This window comes from Ctenopharyngodon idella, chromosome 16 (assembly GCF_019924925.1).
Source record: "Ctenopharyngodon idella isolate HZGC_01 chromosome 16, HZGC01, whole genome shotgun sequence".
Classification (NCBI taxonomy): domain Eukaryota; kingdom Metazoa; phylum Chordata; class Actinopteri; order Cypriniformes; family Xenocyprididae; genus Ctenopharyngodon; species Ctenopharyngodon idella.
In genome coordinates this window covers 30,467,546-30,487,684 of record NC_067235.1, presented here as the reverse complement: position 1 = coordinate 30,487,684, position 20,139 = coordinate 30,467,546, and the positions used below count along the sequence as shown (strand labels likewise).

General features: G+C 35.7%; 1 protein-coding gene across 4 annotated transcripts in view; it reads right to left on the bottom strand.

Moving 5' to 3' along the window:
- Positions 1 to 6,611, bottom strand: part of LOC127497179 (thrombospondin type-1 domain-containing protein 7A) — a 139,365-nt gene extending 132,754 nt beyond the window's left edge. For 2 of the 4 annotated variants that reach the window (XR_007925471.1, XR_007925472.1), the window contains exon 1: positions 6,180 to 6,611. Coding sequence is in view for 2 of the 4 variants with exons in the window: in XM_051865478.1 (XP_051721438.1) it covers positions 6,180 to 6,312 (133 nt within the window). In the remaining 2 variants the exon portion in view is untranslated. The remainder of the gene's footprint in view (positions 1 to 6,179) is intronic. The other 2 variants (XM_051865478.1, XM_051865479.1) reach the window with 1 other exon arrangement.
- Positions 6,612 to 20,139: the final 13,528 nt, after the last annotated feature.

Sequence of the window (20,139 nt, the reverse complement as noted above, 5' to 3'; positions counted from 1 at the left end):
TCAGTACTACTACTGAAATTTTAAAAATGTGACGCTTTGAGCACTGTTGAGCAGATTCGTAAACACCTCTGATTGGCCATTGTGTTCAGGTGCTCAACAGATATGTCTGTGATTGGCTACAATGATCAAAGCTTCAAAAACATGTTGTAAATAGACATCAATGACGCTCTTCACCGAACGCTTACACAGACACACACGGGAGTGCTTGAAAGCAGATGTCTATCAGTGGACCGATCCGCTGCCTGCTTTCAAACGGTCCCGCTTTCAAATCGCTTTCAAATTCAAACACTTCTGTGTGCTTTCAAACGCTCCCGTGCATTGATTATTGTAGCCAATCACAGACATATCTGTTGAGCATGTAAACACAATGGCCAATCAGAGGTGTTTACGAATCTGCTCAACAGAGCTCAAAGTGTTACATTTTTAAAATTTCAGCTCCTAAGGCCCTGTTTACACTAGTGCATTTTCGTTTTAAAACAGCGTTTTAAAATGAAAACGATCCTCGTCTACACTAGCGTTTCCACTGCGTTTTAGAAACGACCTCTGTCTACACTACACGACCAAAAGGATACACAGAGCGAACGTGGGCAGCCACGCCATCATTTTCGAAAGTCTCCATTTTGGTCCGTTTACACTGAAACACAACCCCAGCGTTTTCAAACTAAAACGGGCTCTGCAGCATTTTCAAAAGTCTCCATTTTCGAGGGTCGAAAACCGTGGAGTAGTGTAAACGACAGGTGTAACCGTAGTAAAAGTTATGCGTTTTAAAACAAAACCACACTAGTGTAAACGGGGCCTAAGTGTTGATGTCTCCATTTAACCAGTGTACAGTGACTATTCTGAATGTATAGAACACATCATCATCACATGGCCACAAAGAGCTTACAGTTTTATGAGACTTGCACAAATATCACAGAATCTTACTCATTATTCCCTGTGGGAATCTATGAGTAATCGGTGAAGAAAGTAAAATGTGACAGCGAGTGGAAATTATGTAATAAACATAATGAAAACGCTTTAGTTTTATACCCACTGTACATCTGCAGCACTTAAGATCATGCATCCAGGGTCACATTTCATCCCAAAGGAATATGTGCTATAATTCAGTGGTTAAAGCGTGCAGAGAATAGGATGCGCTCCATTTAGTGAATATGAGAATGATCAAACTGCTTCTGGGGAGTTCACACTCTTAATGCGCAGTGCAATTAGGACTGCAGCTTTTTTAAATTAGAGCCAAATTTAGGTGCTTCAAAATAAGCAGAAATAAAAATCAATCACACAAGGGAAATGTATTTTCCAAACTGTTGAAATGCCATTAAACATTCCGTGAGAATAACATATTCATAGAAAACTGGCCTCGTTTGTATGCACGTCCTAAATTTGAAGCCCTTTAACAGGGGTCTGGAGTATTTTTTAACCAATTATAGTAGGAGAGTTCGCTTGCCTGTAGGTCCGTATGAAAATCAGGGTCACTCGGGGTGACATTAAAATGCATTCCCTGAAATGAGTTCGAAATTTCACCCGGCACATTCCCTTATCTGCCTCTCAGAATGAAGGTGACAATTAAGTCACCTACATTTTTTCCCCCCATTTAATTTTCTTGAAATAACACTTCTGTCTTTAACACACACTCCACTTTCAATAAAGCCTCATATTTTGAGATGAGGAATCTTCAAACACCTACAAAACCTCTTAAAACAGCAATTATTTGGAATATAAGTGACCTTTGATCCCATGCCCTTAGTCTGAACTCGATAAACTTCAAAGCATTTGGAAAACCACAAAGTCTATGTGGACATACCAGACGTAAAGCATGTACAATGAGCCAATGTGGGTGTGTGTGTTTGGAGGAGTGAAGCTCTTAACAGAATGCAACCTGCATGCTCCTGCTTCATTAACAAGCCTTATTATAGAGGCAACGTGGTGTGAAGTGTGAGTAGCTCTGACAGCACAACTTTGTTCTCGAGGGATTGTGTGATCAAGAGACAAAAGGAGAATCCTGCGTAATCTGGGTAATCTCTGCTCTAAGAGTGGATAAACCCTGCTGGGCCACACACAAGAGTTCAGCCATTAACCATTCCTATTGGTTGTGAGTATAGCCAATATGTTAGCCTATACCATGTCATAAATAAACATGAACCAGTACAAGCAAAATATTATATAATATTAAACATTAAATATGTAAACTTGCCAAAAAAAAAAAAATAAAATAAAAAAATTAAAACACCAGCGAATGCCACCTTCTTTATGTAAAAGAGTACCAATCATTTCATAATAGCATAGCTTAGATGTTACTTATGACTCATAGAACATGGGTATTATGCTCAAGGATTCATTACGAAACCAGGAGAACGTTGCTGCTTTTAAGCAGAATACACTGTATGTGGTCTCTAAGTTTGGCCACGTAATGCGTGTCCTAATGTGCACTTTGGATCTTTTGGAATCACATGGGAAAACATGGCTAGAGCTGTGAGCAATGCCTTCAGCAAGTAAAGGAAAGTGCTGCTTTTCTAACAGAAAGAGTAGATCTTCTTCACTGGTATCAAGGTGTCCCTTTAAAGGGATAGTTGACCCAAAAAGGAAAATACTGACATTTTTACACTCAGGTTGATTCAAAACTGTATATTCTGAGAAGTCTCAGTGTTTTTGTCGATACAAGTTAATGGGAAATGTTGTTTGGTTACCAACATTCTTTAAAATACCTTCTTTTGTGCTCCACAGAAGAAAGTAAATGCATACAGATTTGAAACGACAGATTTTCATGTTTGGGTGGAGTATCCCTATATATATGGGTATATAGGTAAGGAATAATTGACGACGGGCTGTTGAATTCTTAGAAAATAATGCACACCCGAGGTGGTAATGCGGCCACGATGCGAAGCGGAGTTACACCTCGGGTGTGCATTATTTTTTAAGAATTCAACGGCCCATCATCAATTATTCCGCTTATACTACGGTTACCACACCTCAAAAAACTGTTCCAATGTTGTATTTCAAGAAATTTTCAGGTTTTTGTCCTAAAAAAATACTCTTGTGTCCTGGGACTAATTTCTTATGCATCTCATCCCAAGCCTCCGTTGATAATTCCAAAATGTCATTTCAGAATTAGTAACATAGGCTTGAGCCATTGATAGCAGAATAATACCTTTGATACAGTTATTAATGCACTTGAGAGAGAGAGAGAGAGAGAGAAAAGAGAGAGAGAGAGCGAGAGAGATTAACTTCTTGCATTAATTTTTTAACAACTAGACTGTCACCTTATTGTAAGTTGGTGTAGTTAGCAACATGCACGAACAAGGAATACTACAGTTTTTTATTATAAATCCAGGAGATTGTTAGAACACATTACGCATAGACAATAACCAACAAAAGACTAAACTGAATAGGGAGTATATATACAGGGGATATCAAGGAGCTAAATAAGAATCAACTGATTTCAATTAACTATAGAAACAAAGGACATAATCAGAAACCAAGGAAACCAAAACTAAACAGAGCAGGGAAACAGGAACTAAGGGAAACAAGACTGTGACACTTATTATGTCTCTGAGTAAAAACTTGGCATTATTTCTTCATCCTAAACAAACTACAAAAACTATTCAAGATAGTAAAAGATAATTCAGACTCTGAATTCTGATTGGATGAGCTGCTTTTCAAATTCACATACCTGTGATGTCAAATTCTATGCTAGCACAGTTTCATGAAAACAATAATCCAGTTCTCCCTACTTCATGCCTAAAATTTCTCCTTGTTTGCGGAAAAATCACAGTAATTGACAGCCTCTCATGGTTTCTTGCATTAGTAACAACACATTGACATCCAGAACTCGAAAAATAATCCCTCTACAAATCGAATGATGCGTTATTCCTCCTAATTTCTTATGCTACTCACTATTTAACCAAGAATACAAGTCAAGGTTGCTGTAACCCAAACAGTCAATTTAGGCCAGTAAATACCCTCATTAATTAATAATCAATATTAGCCGAGTCAATATTAGCCTGGTTTGAAACACATGGGAGCTGCAGCTGAGATCTGGAGCAGTGGGGGTCAGCACCACAATACTGTATATCGATAAAATAAGAAAAGACTTCCTCTAATTGGAGGCTGAGGCACGGGGAGATAAGGACAAAATTGCTCCGGTCTTTTCTAGGGATATTTGAACATCAAACCCGCGTTTAGATGGCAAACAGGGAGTGAAATGTACAGAGACCAGCGTGCCATTTAATCCAGCCTGCTTATTAGAAATAAAAGCACCAAGTATGCCAGCGGTATCGATTGCAACAAGAAAAACACAGCCATTAAGAATCACTTAAAGAAAAGCGTGTAGGTTTTAACCATCATTTCGAGGCACGCTGCTTTATTCGCTTCTAGAGCACTCGTGTTTCCAGGCCTGTTATATGAACATCTCCATCATGGGGGATATCAGCCCTAGACAGCAGATTTATTGCTCTTCTGTGAAGCCAATAAACAGCAGAGATGTGAGCCAATTCCCCACAGGTTGAAGCCCGAGCTCTTCTACGGTCAGATTCATTATGCATACAGTACATCATACATCAAAACTAAATTTCCCTCCCCTTGAGCGCTCTAGAAAGCGCAATAACATTATCACACCCGAGCGATATCACCGTCACACGGCACAGATATGCTACTATCATGCATCTGCCCATCCAAGATAGACTCTCAACATTTCCACCAGATGTTTTTCAATGAAATGAGCCAATGATCTGTAATTACTGTGACCTACAGGAGAGAGATATGTAGGTTAAGTTTGCCTGCCGCTCCGCTTCTCTGCACGCATATACTAGGGATGTTTTCACAGTATAAATCCCAGCAGCTCCTTTAATCTCCTTACGTTGTTACATCCTCTTTAAAAATTCACTAACATAGTGACAACTGCACATTGACTCGGGACGTCGCTCTGGCCAATAGGAAAATCCAAACTGCCCATTTAGACTTGTGCTGATCAGATACTAGGTAAATGAAGATTTGATTTGAATGTTTTGTACGAACTGTAATGAAAGTATATGAACTTTTTATGGGATTACTGATTCTCATTACTGTACTACAAAAAATACGATTTAAATTACAAAAATGTAATCATGACTGTATTTATTGTACTGAAATTAATGCATACTGTATATATTTTTTATTTGAAACAAAACACTGTCCCGATAGAATGATTTTCATTATTGTATTACAGTAATGAAAATGTGATTGATTTTTTTTTTTTTTTTTTTTTTTGCATAACAGTAATGATATTGTTTTTGCATTACAGTAATGAGAATTATGGGGGGGGGAGAGATTGTGTTTTATTGTCATGTAATATCACAATGTAAAAATATTATGGTATTATTTAAATGAGTTTTTTTCCTTTATTTAAAATATAATTAAAGCACATTATTAAATTTAAAATTTAAAACAAAAAGGTATATATAATATTTAATATATTCATAAATACTCATAATATATAATTAAATATATAATATTATATTTTAGACTTTTTTTTTTACTATAACAGATGGTTTTGTGAACAGAAGAGCACTGTAAAAAATATTTTCATGATTTACTATCAACTTTTTTTCTTTTGTCAAATTAACTTCAAATAATTAATGTGGTTCAGATAACATAATATTTTGAGTTTCTGTTGATTAAACCAATCGCCTTCATTGTATTAACTCAAATTTTTAATTTCAATAAACTCAAAATTGTAAGGCAACCAGGTAACTTACTTTTTTAAGTTAAACCAACAATTCTTTTTTTACAGTGAGGTGACCGTGAAACGGCCAAATTCGCAATCAAAAGTCAAATAACTTCCATTACTTGTACCTCGGAGCTCCTTCCATTATATTGTCAGATTTCATTATAATAATGATATGGCTGTTATCTAGCACAAGAAATCGAACAATCAGCCTGGGAAAATGGAGACAGCCTACTGCGCGGAAACGGGGACACATTCTCTACTGTGCAGACTTTGAGAATCAGAAATTAGGATGATGAGAAATAATTCAAACATTCTTTGCAGAGCTGTTTTGAAGTCAGAGTGAAGACCTCTACTTGTCCTTTTTCATCACACCAGATAATAAATAAATTACAATGCAACTTTGTACAGACAGAGGACGCCTGGAACCTTCATATCCCAATTGATATCCATCAAGGTACTTATGGAAATAGCCATATACCTGTTTCCCAGAAGTACAGCGACTTCCCGTCTCCTGTCGTTTGGGAGCAAACGGTCCAGATTCCACAGAGCAGTAAAAATAACCTCCGTAAACACAGGAACGCTGTCCTTGCACCCCTAACCCCAAGTCCCATGGCTCCCCTGAATCGGGTAAAATCCACTTGGTCGGGAGGAAGAGAAACCCCAATGAGAGCAGAGAAAGAACTTCAGTCGCACAGACTGAAAGAGTTTGCGTGCCTCTTCAGTTAGTGTTCCCCGAAGGAACAGTGCATGTGGCGGATCTCCTCGTCTTCTGCTCCTCTGGTTGGCTGGAGTGAAAAGCAGAAAGCTTTGGCTGAACAATAGAGAACGGCAGCCACAGTTACCGGCACTGCTGCTCACTGCTGCCGCTGTCCTCTGCCTACTGCAGCTGACTGACGCCGCATCTCCCCTCCCTCTGCCTCACACTCTCTCGCTCACTCACTCTCTCTCTCTCTCTCTCTCTCTCTTCCGAGCTTAGGGCACAAGGACGCTCCTTCGCCATGCTCCTGTGACGCTAAAGAAGACAAGATAAGAGGGGAGTGCTGTCGCTAAGGGAGGGAGGGAGAAAGAGGGAGATTTATGAACTGCATATTGCACATTTTCTGTGTCTGCGTGTAAGATTATTTTTATTTTTCCTGTGCCTCATTCTCAGTTTGTCTTTTTCACTCATTGAATGACATAGGCCTATGGGAAAAGAGTCATGAACATGAAGCCAATCCGTTCACAAAACCTTCTCAACTTTTACTTCTATACTTGGCTTTTATCCATGTTCAGGGGGTGGTGTAGCAACTGTAACAACTGTCCAATGAGAATAAACATTACATTATTACAGAATGTGAGAAACAGAATAATACGTCTGTACATGGTCAGTTTCCGGCCGAAGGCACCGTTCGTCCTGGAGCAGCCTTTCGGGCCCTTTCTCCTAGACAAAGAAAGAGGGACCCTTTCTAGACTGCTTTCCAAGAAACACACACACACACATAGATAGAGTGGACATTACAACAGATGTGCGATAAAACAAGAACAACTCTTCTCCCCTCTCACCCTTGCAGCCTTAAAGACCAGGAGAGAGAAAACAGGGAGAAACAGAGAAAGAAAAGTCAGGCTGATAAGATTTATCTTTCACTGCGTAACTGGAGTTGAATGAAGCGAGATGATATATACAGTATTAATGAAAGATATTAAGATGTTTCGAGACGCCTAAAAAGTGTCAAGTCGCATTGAATGCTCTGGCTGAAAGCATTTCAAAATTGACACTATTTACATTCTTAAAGAATTAGTTCACTTCAGAATTAAAATTTCCTGATTATTTACTCACCCCCATGTCATCCAAGATGTTTATGTCTTTCTTTTCATCAGTCGAAAAGACATTAATATTTTTCTCCATGTAGTGGACTTCAACAGTTACCAACGGGTTGAAGGTCCAAATTGGAGTTTCAATGCAGCTTCAAAGGGCTCTACATGATCTACACGAAGGAATAAGGGTCTTATCTAGTGAAACGATCGTTCATTTTTTTTTTTTTACGTAGTGCGTGGCGCATCGCAGAGCTAGTGCAAGATGAGCATTTGTGGTTAAAAAGTATATAATTTTTTTTTTTTGGCCGATCGTTTTGCTAGATAAGACCTAGATAAGTCCTTTGAAACTGCAGTTTGGACCTTCAACCCGCTGGTAACTGTTAAAGTCCACTATATGGAGAAAAATCCTGGAAAGTTTTCCTCAAAAACCTTCATTTCTTTTCGACTGAAGAAAGACATAAACATCTTGGATGACATGGGGGTGATTCAATTATCAGGAAATTTGAATTCTGAAGTGAACTAATTCTATAATAGATGTTCCTGGATGTTTTGTGAACAATGTGCATGCTACTTTGAAGAAGTTTCATTCAAAATGCAATACTTCAGATATACTCTGCCTCTTCAAATATGTTGCTTTTTGGATAACTTTAGCAAAAAATCAATGTATTCACAATGTGAATTGTGCCATCTTTGCTCATGTACATTTAAATTAGAATAAAATTATTCTTAAACCAATCACCTGAGCCATAATTGCCATTTGGCTAATTACTCTGGAGCCACAGGGAAATGAAAGAAATGATTTTGATGATTTGATTTTAAACCACACAATTTAACTGTACTCAACATACTCAATCCATTCTCAGCATATCGACAAACTACGGCTTGTGATGTCATTCCGCCGGCAGAGATCACTAAATCTTAATGACTGTCTTGTTAATCCACTTTTCTAAGCTCAATAGCTCAGGTCGTGATCTTGAGTGGCACATACTGGCATTAAAGCAGACTAAACATCAGTTTGTGAGGCTCAGGAGTCAAGACACTTTCACACTAAAGATTCTGGTGTGGACCCAAGTCCAACTGAAACTAGAATTCGGTTTGTATGGTTGTTAAAGTGATTATCGGAACTTAGATGTGAACCAGAGAAGTAAATCAGAATCTGCTTGGAAAAAGCATGTAACAAATTTGACTACATCAAAAGTTACTGAAGAAATTCAGACACTGTTTTTAGATGCTTCTTTGATCTAGATCAATCACATATTTGCTGTTGTACACAAACAACTGAACAGCAAAAATAGCAAGCAAGTCTTCAATCACTCCTTACATATAAGGTGCAAAAATAGTCACCAAATGCCAAAAAAATGGATGAGTCTCTAAAAAAATAAAGATATTGCCTTTATAGCAAAAAAAAGTCCTACCAGTTTGTCAAAAATTAATCCACTACACAACTATTGAACAAAAAGAGTTGTAAATCTTAGGTCATGTTATCATTTTGTCCATTTTTTTTTAAAAAAAAGTAAATGTTTAACAAAAAGAGTCATGATATCAACATGATAGCACTATTTAGAATAAAAAAGCATTGCTTTAAAAAACTAGTTCACTCAAAAATTATGTAATTCTGAAGTCATATAATAAAAATTACATCATTATTCTCTGATAATCTTTCCTTATGAGACATTCAAGAACAAATTATGTCTGACATATTTGGTGTAAAGGTAAATAATGACCGAATTGTCATTTTTGGGTGAACTATTCCTTCAAACATATCAACCAGAAGAGCTATTCTTTATGCTCAAATCTTTGTAAATGTTGTGAAAAAAACTGCAACATACACTCTAAAAAATTCTGGGTTAAAAACAACCCAAGTTGGGTTGAAAATGGACCAACCCAGCGGTTGAGTTAAATGTTTGCCCAACGTGCTGGGCAGTTTTATTTAACCCAACTATTATTTAAAAATTACTATATGACTGCCTTAAAGTGAACCCAAAATAGGTTGGAAATTAAAAATCAGACACATAATTACTAGAGGCAACAGTAATAATCAAAAGGTGAACATTTATTAATAAGCAATTTAAAAAAAGCTTATTGTTTAATTATTATTCATTAAAAACTTATTACTAAATGTTCATTTATTAAACATATTAATAAATATTAATTGCCAACCTATTTTTGGTTCATTTAAGCAAGCAATATAGTAATTTTTAAACAATAGTTGAGTTAAATAAAACTACCCAGCAGGTTGGACAAACATTTAACCCATTTAACATTTAATAATCACTGGGTTTGTCCATTTTCAACCCAACTTGGGTTGTTTTTACCCAGAATGTTTTAGAGTGTAGCAAAAACCAGCATACTAATATATAATCCAAGTAGTATACCAAAATTCATGCAAACACAAAAAGGCAAATACCTCTAATACATAGAAAAATTCATCTCATTCATTAAAAATGTGTCTGGGAGTATGTAGTAGTACCAGTGCTCGGTAGTTTTATGAATGACAGTTGAACCCTGCAGGAGATCTTCTCTTCCACTCCAGTGGTCAGAGTGAATCCACTCAAGCAGAACCTGCCCGGTCAGTGCTAATGTTCACTCAACACTGCTGTGAACCTCCCTGAGCAGAGGCACAGCCCGTGCCAACATGGAGATGGACTACAACACTAATCACTTTGTTAGGGAGTTTAGCCGTTGTTTGTATTTAAAGGAGATTGTGGTCTGTTTGTCATTAGCTATGTTTCCATACACTTATTTTTATGCAAATTTTGGGATATCACATACAAAAAGCTGGATAGAAATGCTGAGCTCCGCTTAAAATCTTCAAGGGATAGTTCACCCAAAAATGAAAATTCTGTCATCATTTTCTCGCCCTCATGTTGTTCCAAACCTGTATGAGTTTCTTTCTTCTGTTGAACACAAAAGACGATATTTTGAAGAATGTTGGTAACCTGACAGTTGACTTCCATAGTGTTTTTTTTCCTACTATGGAAGTCAATGGTTACAGTGTTTGATTACCAACATTCTTTGAAAGATTGTGTTCAGCAGAAGTAAGAAACTCATACAGGTTTGGAACAACTATTTTTTTTTTTCTTAAAATGAGCATAAACTATGGTGGAAACATTTAACGTTTAAATTAATTCCTGTATGCCCAACAAAATAACTCACATGACTTTGCCTCAACAGATCATGTGACTGGATAACTGGACTAATCACTATACCAATCACATTGCACACCAGCTAAAATATTGTGAAATGCCTGAAACGAAGCTTGTCATTAAAATGATTTGGTAGAATTACCTCCCAGGACTTTCTCACACGATTGCATTCCCAAACATCAGGCATTCGCCATTGATCACAAGATAACATAACAGCTTTTCTTACTGCGTTTCATCTGTGCGCTCTGAGGTGCAAATAATTTATTTTACTTGGAAGAAAGAGTCACAGGCTTCCCCGATTGCAGCAACTTTTTACTATTTTATTACTACCTGGGTTTCCATCCAAACGTGAAGCGAATCTCTTCCAAGTTTGCACAAAAAGAAGAAGAAAAAAACAAACAAATGCAAATTAGGTGCGTTTCCATCAAGTTGTTCAATCAGATGACGGTGGTATTGATAACCTAGTAACCAACAGTACAACAGAACTATCCCTTTAAGCGCAATACAATGTCTCTTGGACATGTCTCCTGCAACACAACTAATGCCGAAATCTATAAGTATAATTTCACAGAGCTGTGGATGCATGACGTTACAAGAACACGGTGCCACGCCAAAAGATTAATCAACACAATTGATAATGACTTTTTAAGCAAAAAAAAAAAGGGGCACCAATTAGCCAAACTTCCTACAATACAAGATGATAAAACTCTTTCGACAAACAGATGTGTAAAAAAACAAAACAATAAATGGTTTATTTATGTCATCTGTCGCTGTATGGTTGAAAATCTGAGATATAAAGTAGGAATATCCAACATTTGAATGAACTTTGAATGGATTTGCAGCATTAAAATCAGGACTGTACAGTTTATGCATATTGTGGACAAATCCATCTTTTATGAGTCTGTTCTTTCAGTGAATCTCCATGATTCAGGTTCTAATCCAGGTCTAATCATCCTTGCGGTGTTCACATTGTGTTCCGCATCATTGCTTATAGCATTCTAAAGGGAACATAAATAAAGCCATCAATTTAACCTTATCAAACCTAATGCATCACAACTGAGCTGAAGTCAAAGGTCATGTATGAGGAGATGATTGTGCTGAAAAAACATGCATGCAAACAAGTTATCTTCCCTACCTTCACCATGAAGTCACCACATTTTTTGTGGCTTTAAGGTTTAAGTAAACAAAATAGTGAAGAAAAAAAAACTCAAGTGATAAATGGCTGTTCCCTGAATTTGTTGCCAAGTCTAAATCCGCATGGGCTGAGAAGCACAGAACACTGCCAGAGGAGGATGACAGTTTGTCTGGCCGCAGTGACAGGCCTGCGATAGATTAGACTGCTGTCCGTGAGTCACAAGGCAAATGCGATGACAGCAGTGGCAAAGTCTTGCAGGACTGACAGTCCTTAAGTCGCCATAGTGATGCCTAAAGCCAGTGACTCATGTTCACAGAGGAAGATGAAGGAAGAGTCCAAAATAGACAGCCAATGCTAATGGTTCAAATGACTGAACAATCAGAACACTGATCCTGCTGCACAGCAAACACAACCTGATTACCATATATTAATGTAAAAATGGTATTTAAGTGGTATTTAAACGTGCATGCCCCCCAAAACTGTACTTTTCGTGTACTCTCCGAAAATTTCTTCACCTGTCATTCTGTGTCAATTAAAAGCAGAATTTGCGAGTGTAATGACGTAGGTGTACCCAAGTATGTGATGATGAGGCTTTCAAAATGGTTGCAGGAAAAATAGAAGTGTATCATCTGTCTCTCTAAATAAGTGCCCTGTTGAGTCGCAATGCAGAACTGGAGACTGGTATATGTATACATGTATGAATGTATGAATACTTACGGCATTTCTGTCACTGGTTTTGACGTTGTCCTTAAGTGTCACGTTAACAGTGATGCAAGAGACCGATTAGAGCAGACTGAGCATCCATACTGAGATGCATCTGTAAAAATCGGATTGGAATTGCATTTCAAACCACCTCCAAATGTGGTTTGAAAAAAAAAAAGTGAAAAAAAAAAATCTGATTTTATGTGTTTTTTGTTTGTTTGTTTTTGCTGTCTGGATGAAATCTGGATATGCAAAAAAATCTTTTTGCTGGCAGTCTGATCATAGCCTTCGTCAAACTGCTTGATCAGTGCATGGAAAATAACCGAACCAAAGGAGAGATTCATGCACGAATCAAGCATCGTTACTTCTGATTCTAAACAGATGACAGAAAATTCATGACACATCACACAACATGATTGCAGAAATATTGTGAGGGAAAATTACTCAGATCGGTAAATGGTAATCTCCTTCACCAGAGAAGTTTTACTGAAATTGCCCACATTTACTTTTTGATGGATTTCTAAATACATATTGCTCAAAATTATCCTGAAAAAAAAAAAAATTCAAGGTCATGGATATTCAGTCCCACCACCACTGGATGGATGGATGGAATATTCTATTCCATAGTTCCACCACTGGAATGAATAGAATAGAATAGAATAGAATAGAATAGAATAGAATAGATAGAATAGAATATTTCATAGTCCCACCACTGGAATGAATGAATGAATAGAATAGAATAGAATAGAATAGAATAGAATATTCCATAGTCCCACCACTGGAATGAATGAATGAATAATTGAATGAATGAATGAATGAATGAATGAATGCCACTGGAATGAATGAATGAATGAATGATATTCAATTTAAATAAATAAATAAATATTACATTCTGTGGTCCCACAACTGAAATGAATGAATGAATGAATGAATGGATGGATATTCTATTCCATAGTCCCACCACTGGAATGAATGAATGAATGAATGAATGAATGAATAGAATAGAATAGAATAGAATAGAATAGTCCCACCACTGGAATGAATGAATGAATGAATAGAATAGAATATTCCATAGTCCCACCACTGGAATGAATGAATGAATGAATAGAATAGAATATTCCATAGTCCCACCACTGGAATGAATGAATGAATGAATGAACACCACTGGAATGAATGAATGAATGAATGACATTCAATTTAAATAAATAAATAAATATTCTATTCTGTGGTCCCACAACTGAATGAATGAATGAATGAATGAACGTTCTATCCCATAGTCCCACCACTGGAATGAATGAATGAATGAATGACATTCAATTTAAATAAATAAATAAATATTCTATTCTGTGGTCCCACAACTGAAATGAATGAATGAATGAATGAATGAATGTTCTATCCCATAGTCCCACCACTGGAATTAATGAATGAATGAATGACATTCTATTTAAATAAATAAATATTCTATAAATATTCTATTCTGTGGTCCCACAACTGGAAAGAATGAGTGAATGAATGAATGAATGAATGAATGATTGAACGTCACTGGAATTAATGAATTAATGAATATTCTATTGCATAGTCCCACCACTGGAATAAAGAAATGAATGAATGAATGAATGAATGAACATCACTGGAATGAATGAATGAATGAATGAATGACATTCTATTTAAATAAATAAATATTCTATTCTGTGGTCCCACAACTGGAATGAATGAATGAATGAACGAACGAACGAACATCACTGAAATGAATGAATGAATGAATGACATTCTATTTAAATAAATTACTATTCTATTCTATGGTCCCACAACTGGAATATATGAAGGAAGGAAGGAAGGAAGGAAGGAAGGAAAAAAGGAAGGAATACGATTCTGTTATTTTAGTCCTAACTTAAATTCTCAGGATCAACAATCTTAACATTAATTCAGAAGTGCCAGTATGGAGAGTTTGTGAAAAAGAGAGCTAATATGATAAATTTGAACCCCCTACTTTTAGACCAGTGTTCAAGTGGGTCACATTTATGTGCATGTATCTAAAGGTAGGTGTGTGTGTGTGTGTGTGTGTGTGTGTGTGTGTGTGTGTGTGTGTGTGTAGGGTCTGTGCTGGATTATGAGCTTAAATCATCCAGTTACCTCTCTCTGTTGACCTACTCTGAGCTCATAGAGGGGAAAAACCAATTAATCTGATGAGATTCTTCAAACGCGTTTCTTCTTCAAAAGAGTATTCTCTTAACTGATGAGCAGCAATGCTATAAAATACTAACCTTCTTCACAAACTCCTACTGTCATCTACACATCTACAAAACCAACAGCTTCATGAATCCAGCTTAAGTGTTCTAATACACGTGCTTATCTCGATCTTTACACAAATCCACCAATGCTATCAATGCAGTAATTCCAGTGAAAGCTTAACAGAGCACAATGGCAATGTGCCCTTGTTCAGACAACTGTTGATCAAACACAGACACAAACAGTGTTTTGCTTCCAGCTTTGCATGGCTCAAAATGTGAAAAGTATCTTTCCTATTCAGCAACACAAACACAAGTCACTCATAACTGAAGTCAAGCTACCCTTTTTAAAAAGTAGTTAGCTGCGAGCTACTAACAAAAAGTCAATTTTAGATTTTGCCCTCAATGTATATGCTAATATATAAAGAGCTGCATTTTTCTTCCACAAAATGCATTTTTTAATTACAAAATGAGAGCAGAAAACAACATGCATCATTACAGTCTATAAAGAATGCGGTGATAGACAGCTTTAGTTTAGTGATAAGAGCTTATTACTGGAAAAGCTACTGTACATTATTATGCAAGTAGCTGAGTTACAGTCATACTACTGAAAAATGTTAGTTAGTGTCACTAAATCACAAAGTTACTCCTTAAAAACTGACCTTATGATTGAATCAAACATTGGACTTCAAACTTAAAGGGATAGTTCAACCCAAAATGAAAATTACCCCATGATTTACTCAGCCTCAAGCCATCCTAGGTGTATATATGACTTTCTTTTTTCAGACGAATACAATCAGAGATATATTTAAAAATATCCTGGCTCTTCCAAGCTTTATAATGGCAGTGAATGGGGGGCCTGATTTTGAAGCGAAAAAAGAAAGTGCATCTATCCATCTTAAAAGTACTCTACAAAGCTCAGAGGGGGTTAATAGCTTACAGTAGATGGCCATACACATCGATTTGCGGTGGAAGAGTAAGGGCTCGTTCACACAGAATGCAATTGGGAAAAAACGCGAGGTCTTGAGACACGTTTTATAAAAGCTGAACTGATTTTAACTTGAGCGCCACGTTTTTAGAACGCCACGTCATGTGCGAAACGCTGTAAAAGATGCAATAAGCTTCTTGCGCAGAGGATAGATCAAAACAAAACACCGGCCATGAATTAGAAGTCTAAAACGAGAAATTTTAAAGAGAAATGTCGGAGGATTTCGATATAAGAGACCGTCTGTCGGAAGGTAGTTATTTTAGATCATAAAGTTTTAAATATGGATATTTTTCTTACAAAAACCCATCGCTTCACTTTAGAAGGTCTTTGTTAAACCCTCCAGAGTCGAGTGGAGTACTTTTATGATGGATGAAGAAAGTCATATACACCTTGGATGGCTTGAGGGTGAGTAAATCATGGAGTAATTTTCATTTTTGGGTGAACTATCCCTTTAAGTTCACTATAAATGAAGTTGTGGTTGACACTGAAGAACTTAGAGAGTAAAGCTGCTTCCCATGAAGGGATTGTTTGCATCTGTTGATTTTACACATTTGCCATTTGGAAAAAAAGATTAACCACTGTTCTCTGTGGTTGAAAATTCCAGATTATTATACCAAACGCACAGCTAAAATTCATTTTCTGAATTTCATTTCCAGCATTTTTGTTTTGTTTTCCATAATAAACATCTAAATACGCTTAGAACATTGTGTAAAATAAGACTTGCTTTCAGTATCTTGATTTGTTTTTCTGTTATTTTTAACTTATTTTAAGAAAAAGACAAAAATGTTGATTAAAATTATTTCTTGCCATGTTGTAGAACATTTGCATTTCCATAAAGATATTTTATCATGTCCAGGTTCAATACAAGTCTATATAAGTCAAAACACTATATCGTATGTGACAGAAATCGCATTTTAGTTAAAGCACTTATATTAATTCCTTTGATAAAATGTGTTATTTGTGTTGCTTTTTTAGGTGAATCAACTTCTGATTACTGAAGTAATTTATATATATATATATATATATATATATATATCAACAAAAGGCTGGAAAATAGCAAGAGGATTTTGTTATATTGTTATATCCTCCAACTAATTAGCTAGTTGCTTAATTAAATATAATGGTGATAATTAGCTATTATAAAGAAAGAAGTGGCATTGTTTAAAAAATGGTTGGTTATTAAGCAGTACAGCTGCATGTAAATAACATGCAACTTCATTGAAAAACATCTTGCCGTGTCTGAGGGTGCAGAGAAGCTTGAGTTCACTGAGAGTATCAGAGTAATGTGGGTCGACAGTATTAAAGCAAACCGAGAAAGAAACAGGTCAAATTGAACTCTGCAGTCCTTAAGATTAATCTGTCAAATTAACAGTCAAAGATCCAGCTGCCGATTCTTGTTTTAACTACATTTAACACAGGCTTTCAAAGACAGTCAATTCTGGTTTGTCGAACAACAAAAGCGATTGTCGAGATACACGAACCGTGACCAGAAGAGCCTGTGTTTCTTTCTGACTCACATCTATTTAAATGACAAAGAAAGGAAGAAAAATGAATACATATATGACTCATTTTGTCCTTGATGTTCATTTGTTCCGTATAAGATTAATTTACAAGGTCTATCTGGGGATGTGATGAAATTACAGACAACAACGCTCTGACCTCTACTGTAACTCGCTCATTAGGAGATCTCACTAGCAGTGCGACACGCCATTTATTCCTTGCCATCATTGCCATGGTAACAAACACTGATGGCTCATGACAGGCAGTCATGTGTCATTCATCAAAAGCTTGCTGTCACTCATGGCACTTCAATCAAGGATACAATATCAAATGCTTAATGTTAGCAGAAGGCACTTTCCATGAATATACTTTATCAGAGGCATTTTTTTTTTCTTTTTTTGTTGTTGTTGTTGTGAGAACATTAGATGTGTTAGATAAACTATTATCTAACATACAATGTATCTAACAATTAAAATCATACAACGATGTCATAATTTTGAGAATATTTTGAAGTGAAATTAATTTATGTAAATAACAATTTTAAGTATAAATTCATTTTAATAACTAAAAATATTATATATATATATATATATATATATATATATATATATATTTATATTATTTTATATATACAGTACCTGTCAAAAGTTTGGAAACATTACAGTTTTTTTTTTTTTTTTTTAAAAGAGGTCTCTTATACTCACCAAATCTGCAATTATCTTGTCAAAAATATAGTAAAAACAGTAATATTGCAAAATATTATTACAAATTAAAAGAACTGCTTTCTATGTGAATACATTTAAAAATGTAATATATTCCTGTGATCAAAGCTGAATTTTCAGCATCATTACTCCAGTCTTCAGTGTCACATCCTTCAAAAATCATTCTAATATGATGATTTGATGCTCAGGGAACTTCTTTTTTTAAAGACACTGAAATCTTTTGTAACATTATAAATGTCTTTACTGTCACTTTTGATCAATTTAATGCATCCTTGATGAAGAAAAGTATTAATTTCTCTCTCTTTTTTAATCTTACCCCTAATGTTTGAATGGTATTATTGTTTCCACAAAAAACATGAAGCAGCACAACTGTTTTCAATATTGATAATAATAATAATAATGTTTCTTGAGCAGCAAATCATCATATTACAATGGTTTCAGAAGGATCATGTGACACTGAAGACTGGAGTAATGATGCTGAAAATTTAATGAAAATGAAAGCTTTGCGTCACAGGAATAAATAACATTTTAAAATATATTCAAATAGAAAACAATTATTTCTAAAACATAAGATTACTTCACATTACTGTTTATACTGTATTTTTGATTAAATATATGCAGCCTTGGTGAGCAATAGAGACTTTTTTTTAAAAAACATAAAAAAAGTTTCCAAACTTTTGACAGGTACTATATATATTATTTTAATACATATTAATATAAATAATATAACCTATATAATAATAATAATATATAATAATATATTATATATAGGCCCACACACACACACACACACACACACACACACACACAAACATATATATTTTAATTTTATCTACTTTGCTTAAGTAGTTTATTGCTTTAACATTAAAAAAAAAAAATCGTAACCACGGTTTTAAACTGTATTTAGACTTGCCCAAAACTATGGAAAATTTGTTGCAAAACTGGCAAACATCATAAAAAATGAATAGAAAATAAATGACTCATACAGTATTCAATCTGACCTCCTGAGTTCGACATTTAACATTATATGAATGTTAAATTAAACAAGTGGTTCTTTCACCAAGAAAGAAAACTGACTTCATTTTTCAGGCCCAATTTGGTACACTATTCATGGAAAGTGCCAGAAACAATCTACAATCAAAGAAGAATAATTAAGTACCATCTAGTCACATGTTATCTTCAAATTTTTAATGTCAATATTCCTTTTTTTTTTGAGTGCAAGTTAAAAGACTGTGAACAACATGAAGTCATCTTTTGATTAATACCAATATATGTATAAAAAAAAAAAAAAAAAAAGCTGTACGTGAATTGTAATTGAAATTTCCAGAGTCATACTGGATACTTCCTGCACTCTCAGGGAAAAAAAAAAAAAGGTACAAAAACTGTCAGTGGGGTGGTACTCTTTCAGAATTTACAGCTTTATACCTTATTTACCCCTTTATGGCGCATATAAGTACCTTAAAGATACATTTTAGTAACAAAATTGTACATCTTAACACCTTTTGAAAGGTACTTCCCCAGTGACAGCTTTTGTACCCTTTTTCTGGTGGGGTGGCCTTATGCACACCAATGCTTTAGTCTCAATTAAAATGTATAAAAGCAGTTTGAGTTCTGATTGGTCCTAAAGCCCTTTAGCTAAAATGTGAGCTCATACTGGACACTACAGTGTATGCAGTCAGTCTACAAGACCACCAACACAGCGGATGCCGTGTCTGCCTCCAACAATCTGACCTACAAGCAGCCACTGCTTTACATGCCTGCCAGCTCAATGTCCCTCGTCACCATCAAGCCACAGACCAATCTGATAAATTAAAGGGTTATTTTGGAGATCAGAGTGGGTAGACCGTAATTCAATCAGATTTCCTCTCATGCTTTGGCTACTGCCATGGGAAAACAAGGCATAAATGAGAAATGTACACTTCATAAATGACAACTAAACTGAAATGTGTTTGAGGCTGCATTAGCATAATGGCAGCTTGCATATCTGGCCCAGAAGTTCTACACAAAAAGATGTTCTTCCATTAATTTACAAATAATACAAACAAAAAGACAATTACATCATTCAGTCTGTGGACTTCTTTTTAGAATTGCTGACATAAAACTGAACAAGCAAACAGGCATAACTCACTATCAACAAGCCACCAGTTACTTTTGTGTCATATCTGTTATGAATAGGCCTATACATAATCAGCACAACAAAAACCTAACCTTAAACCTGCACAA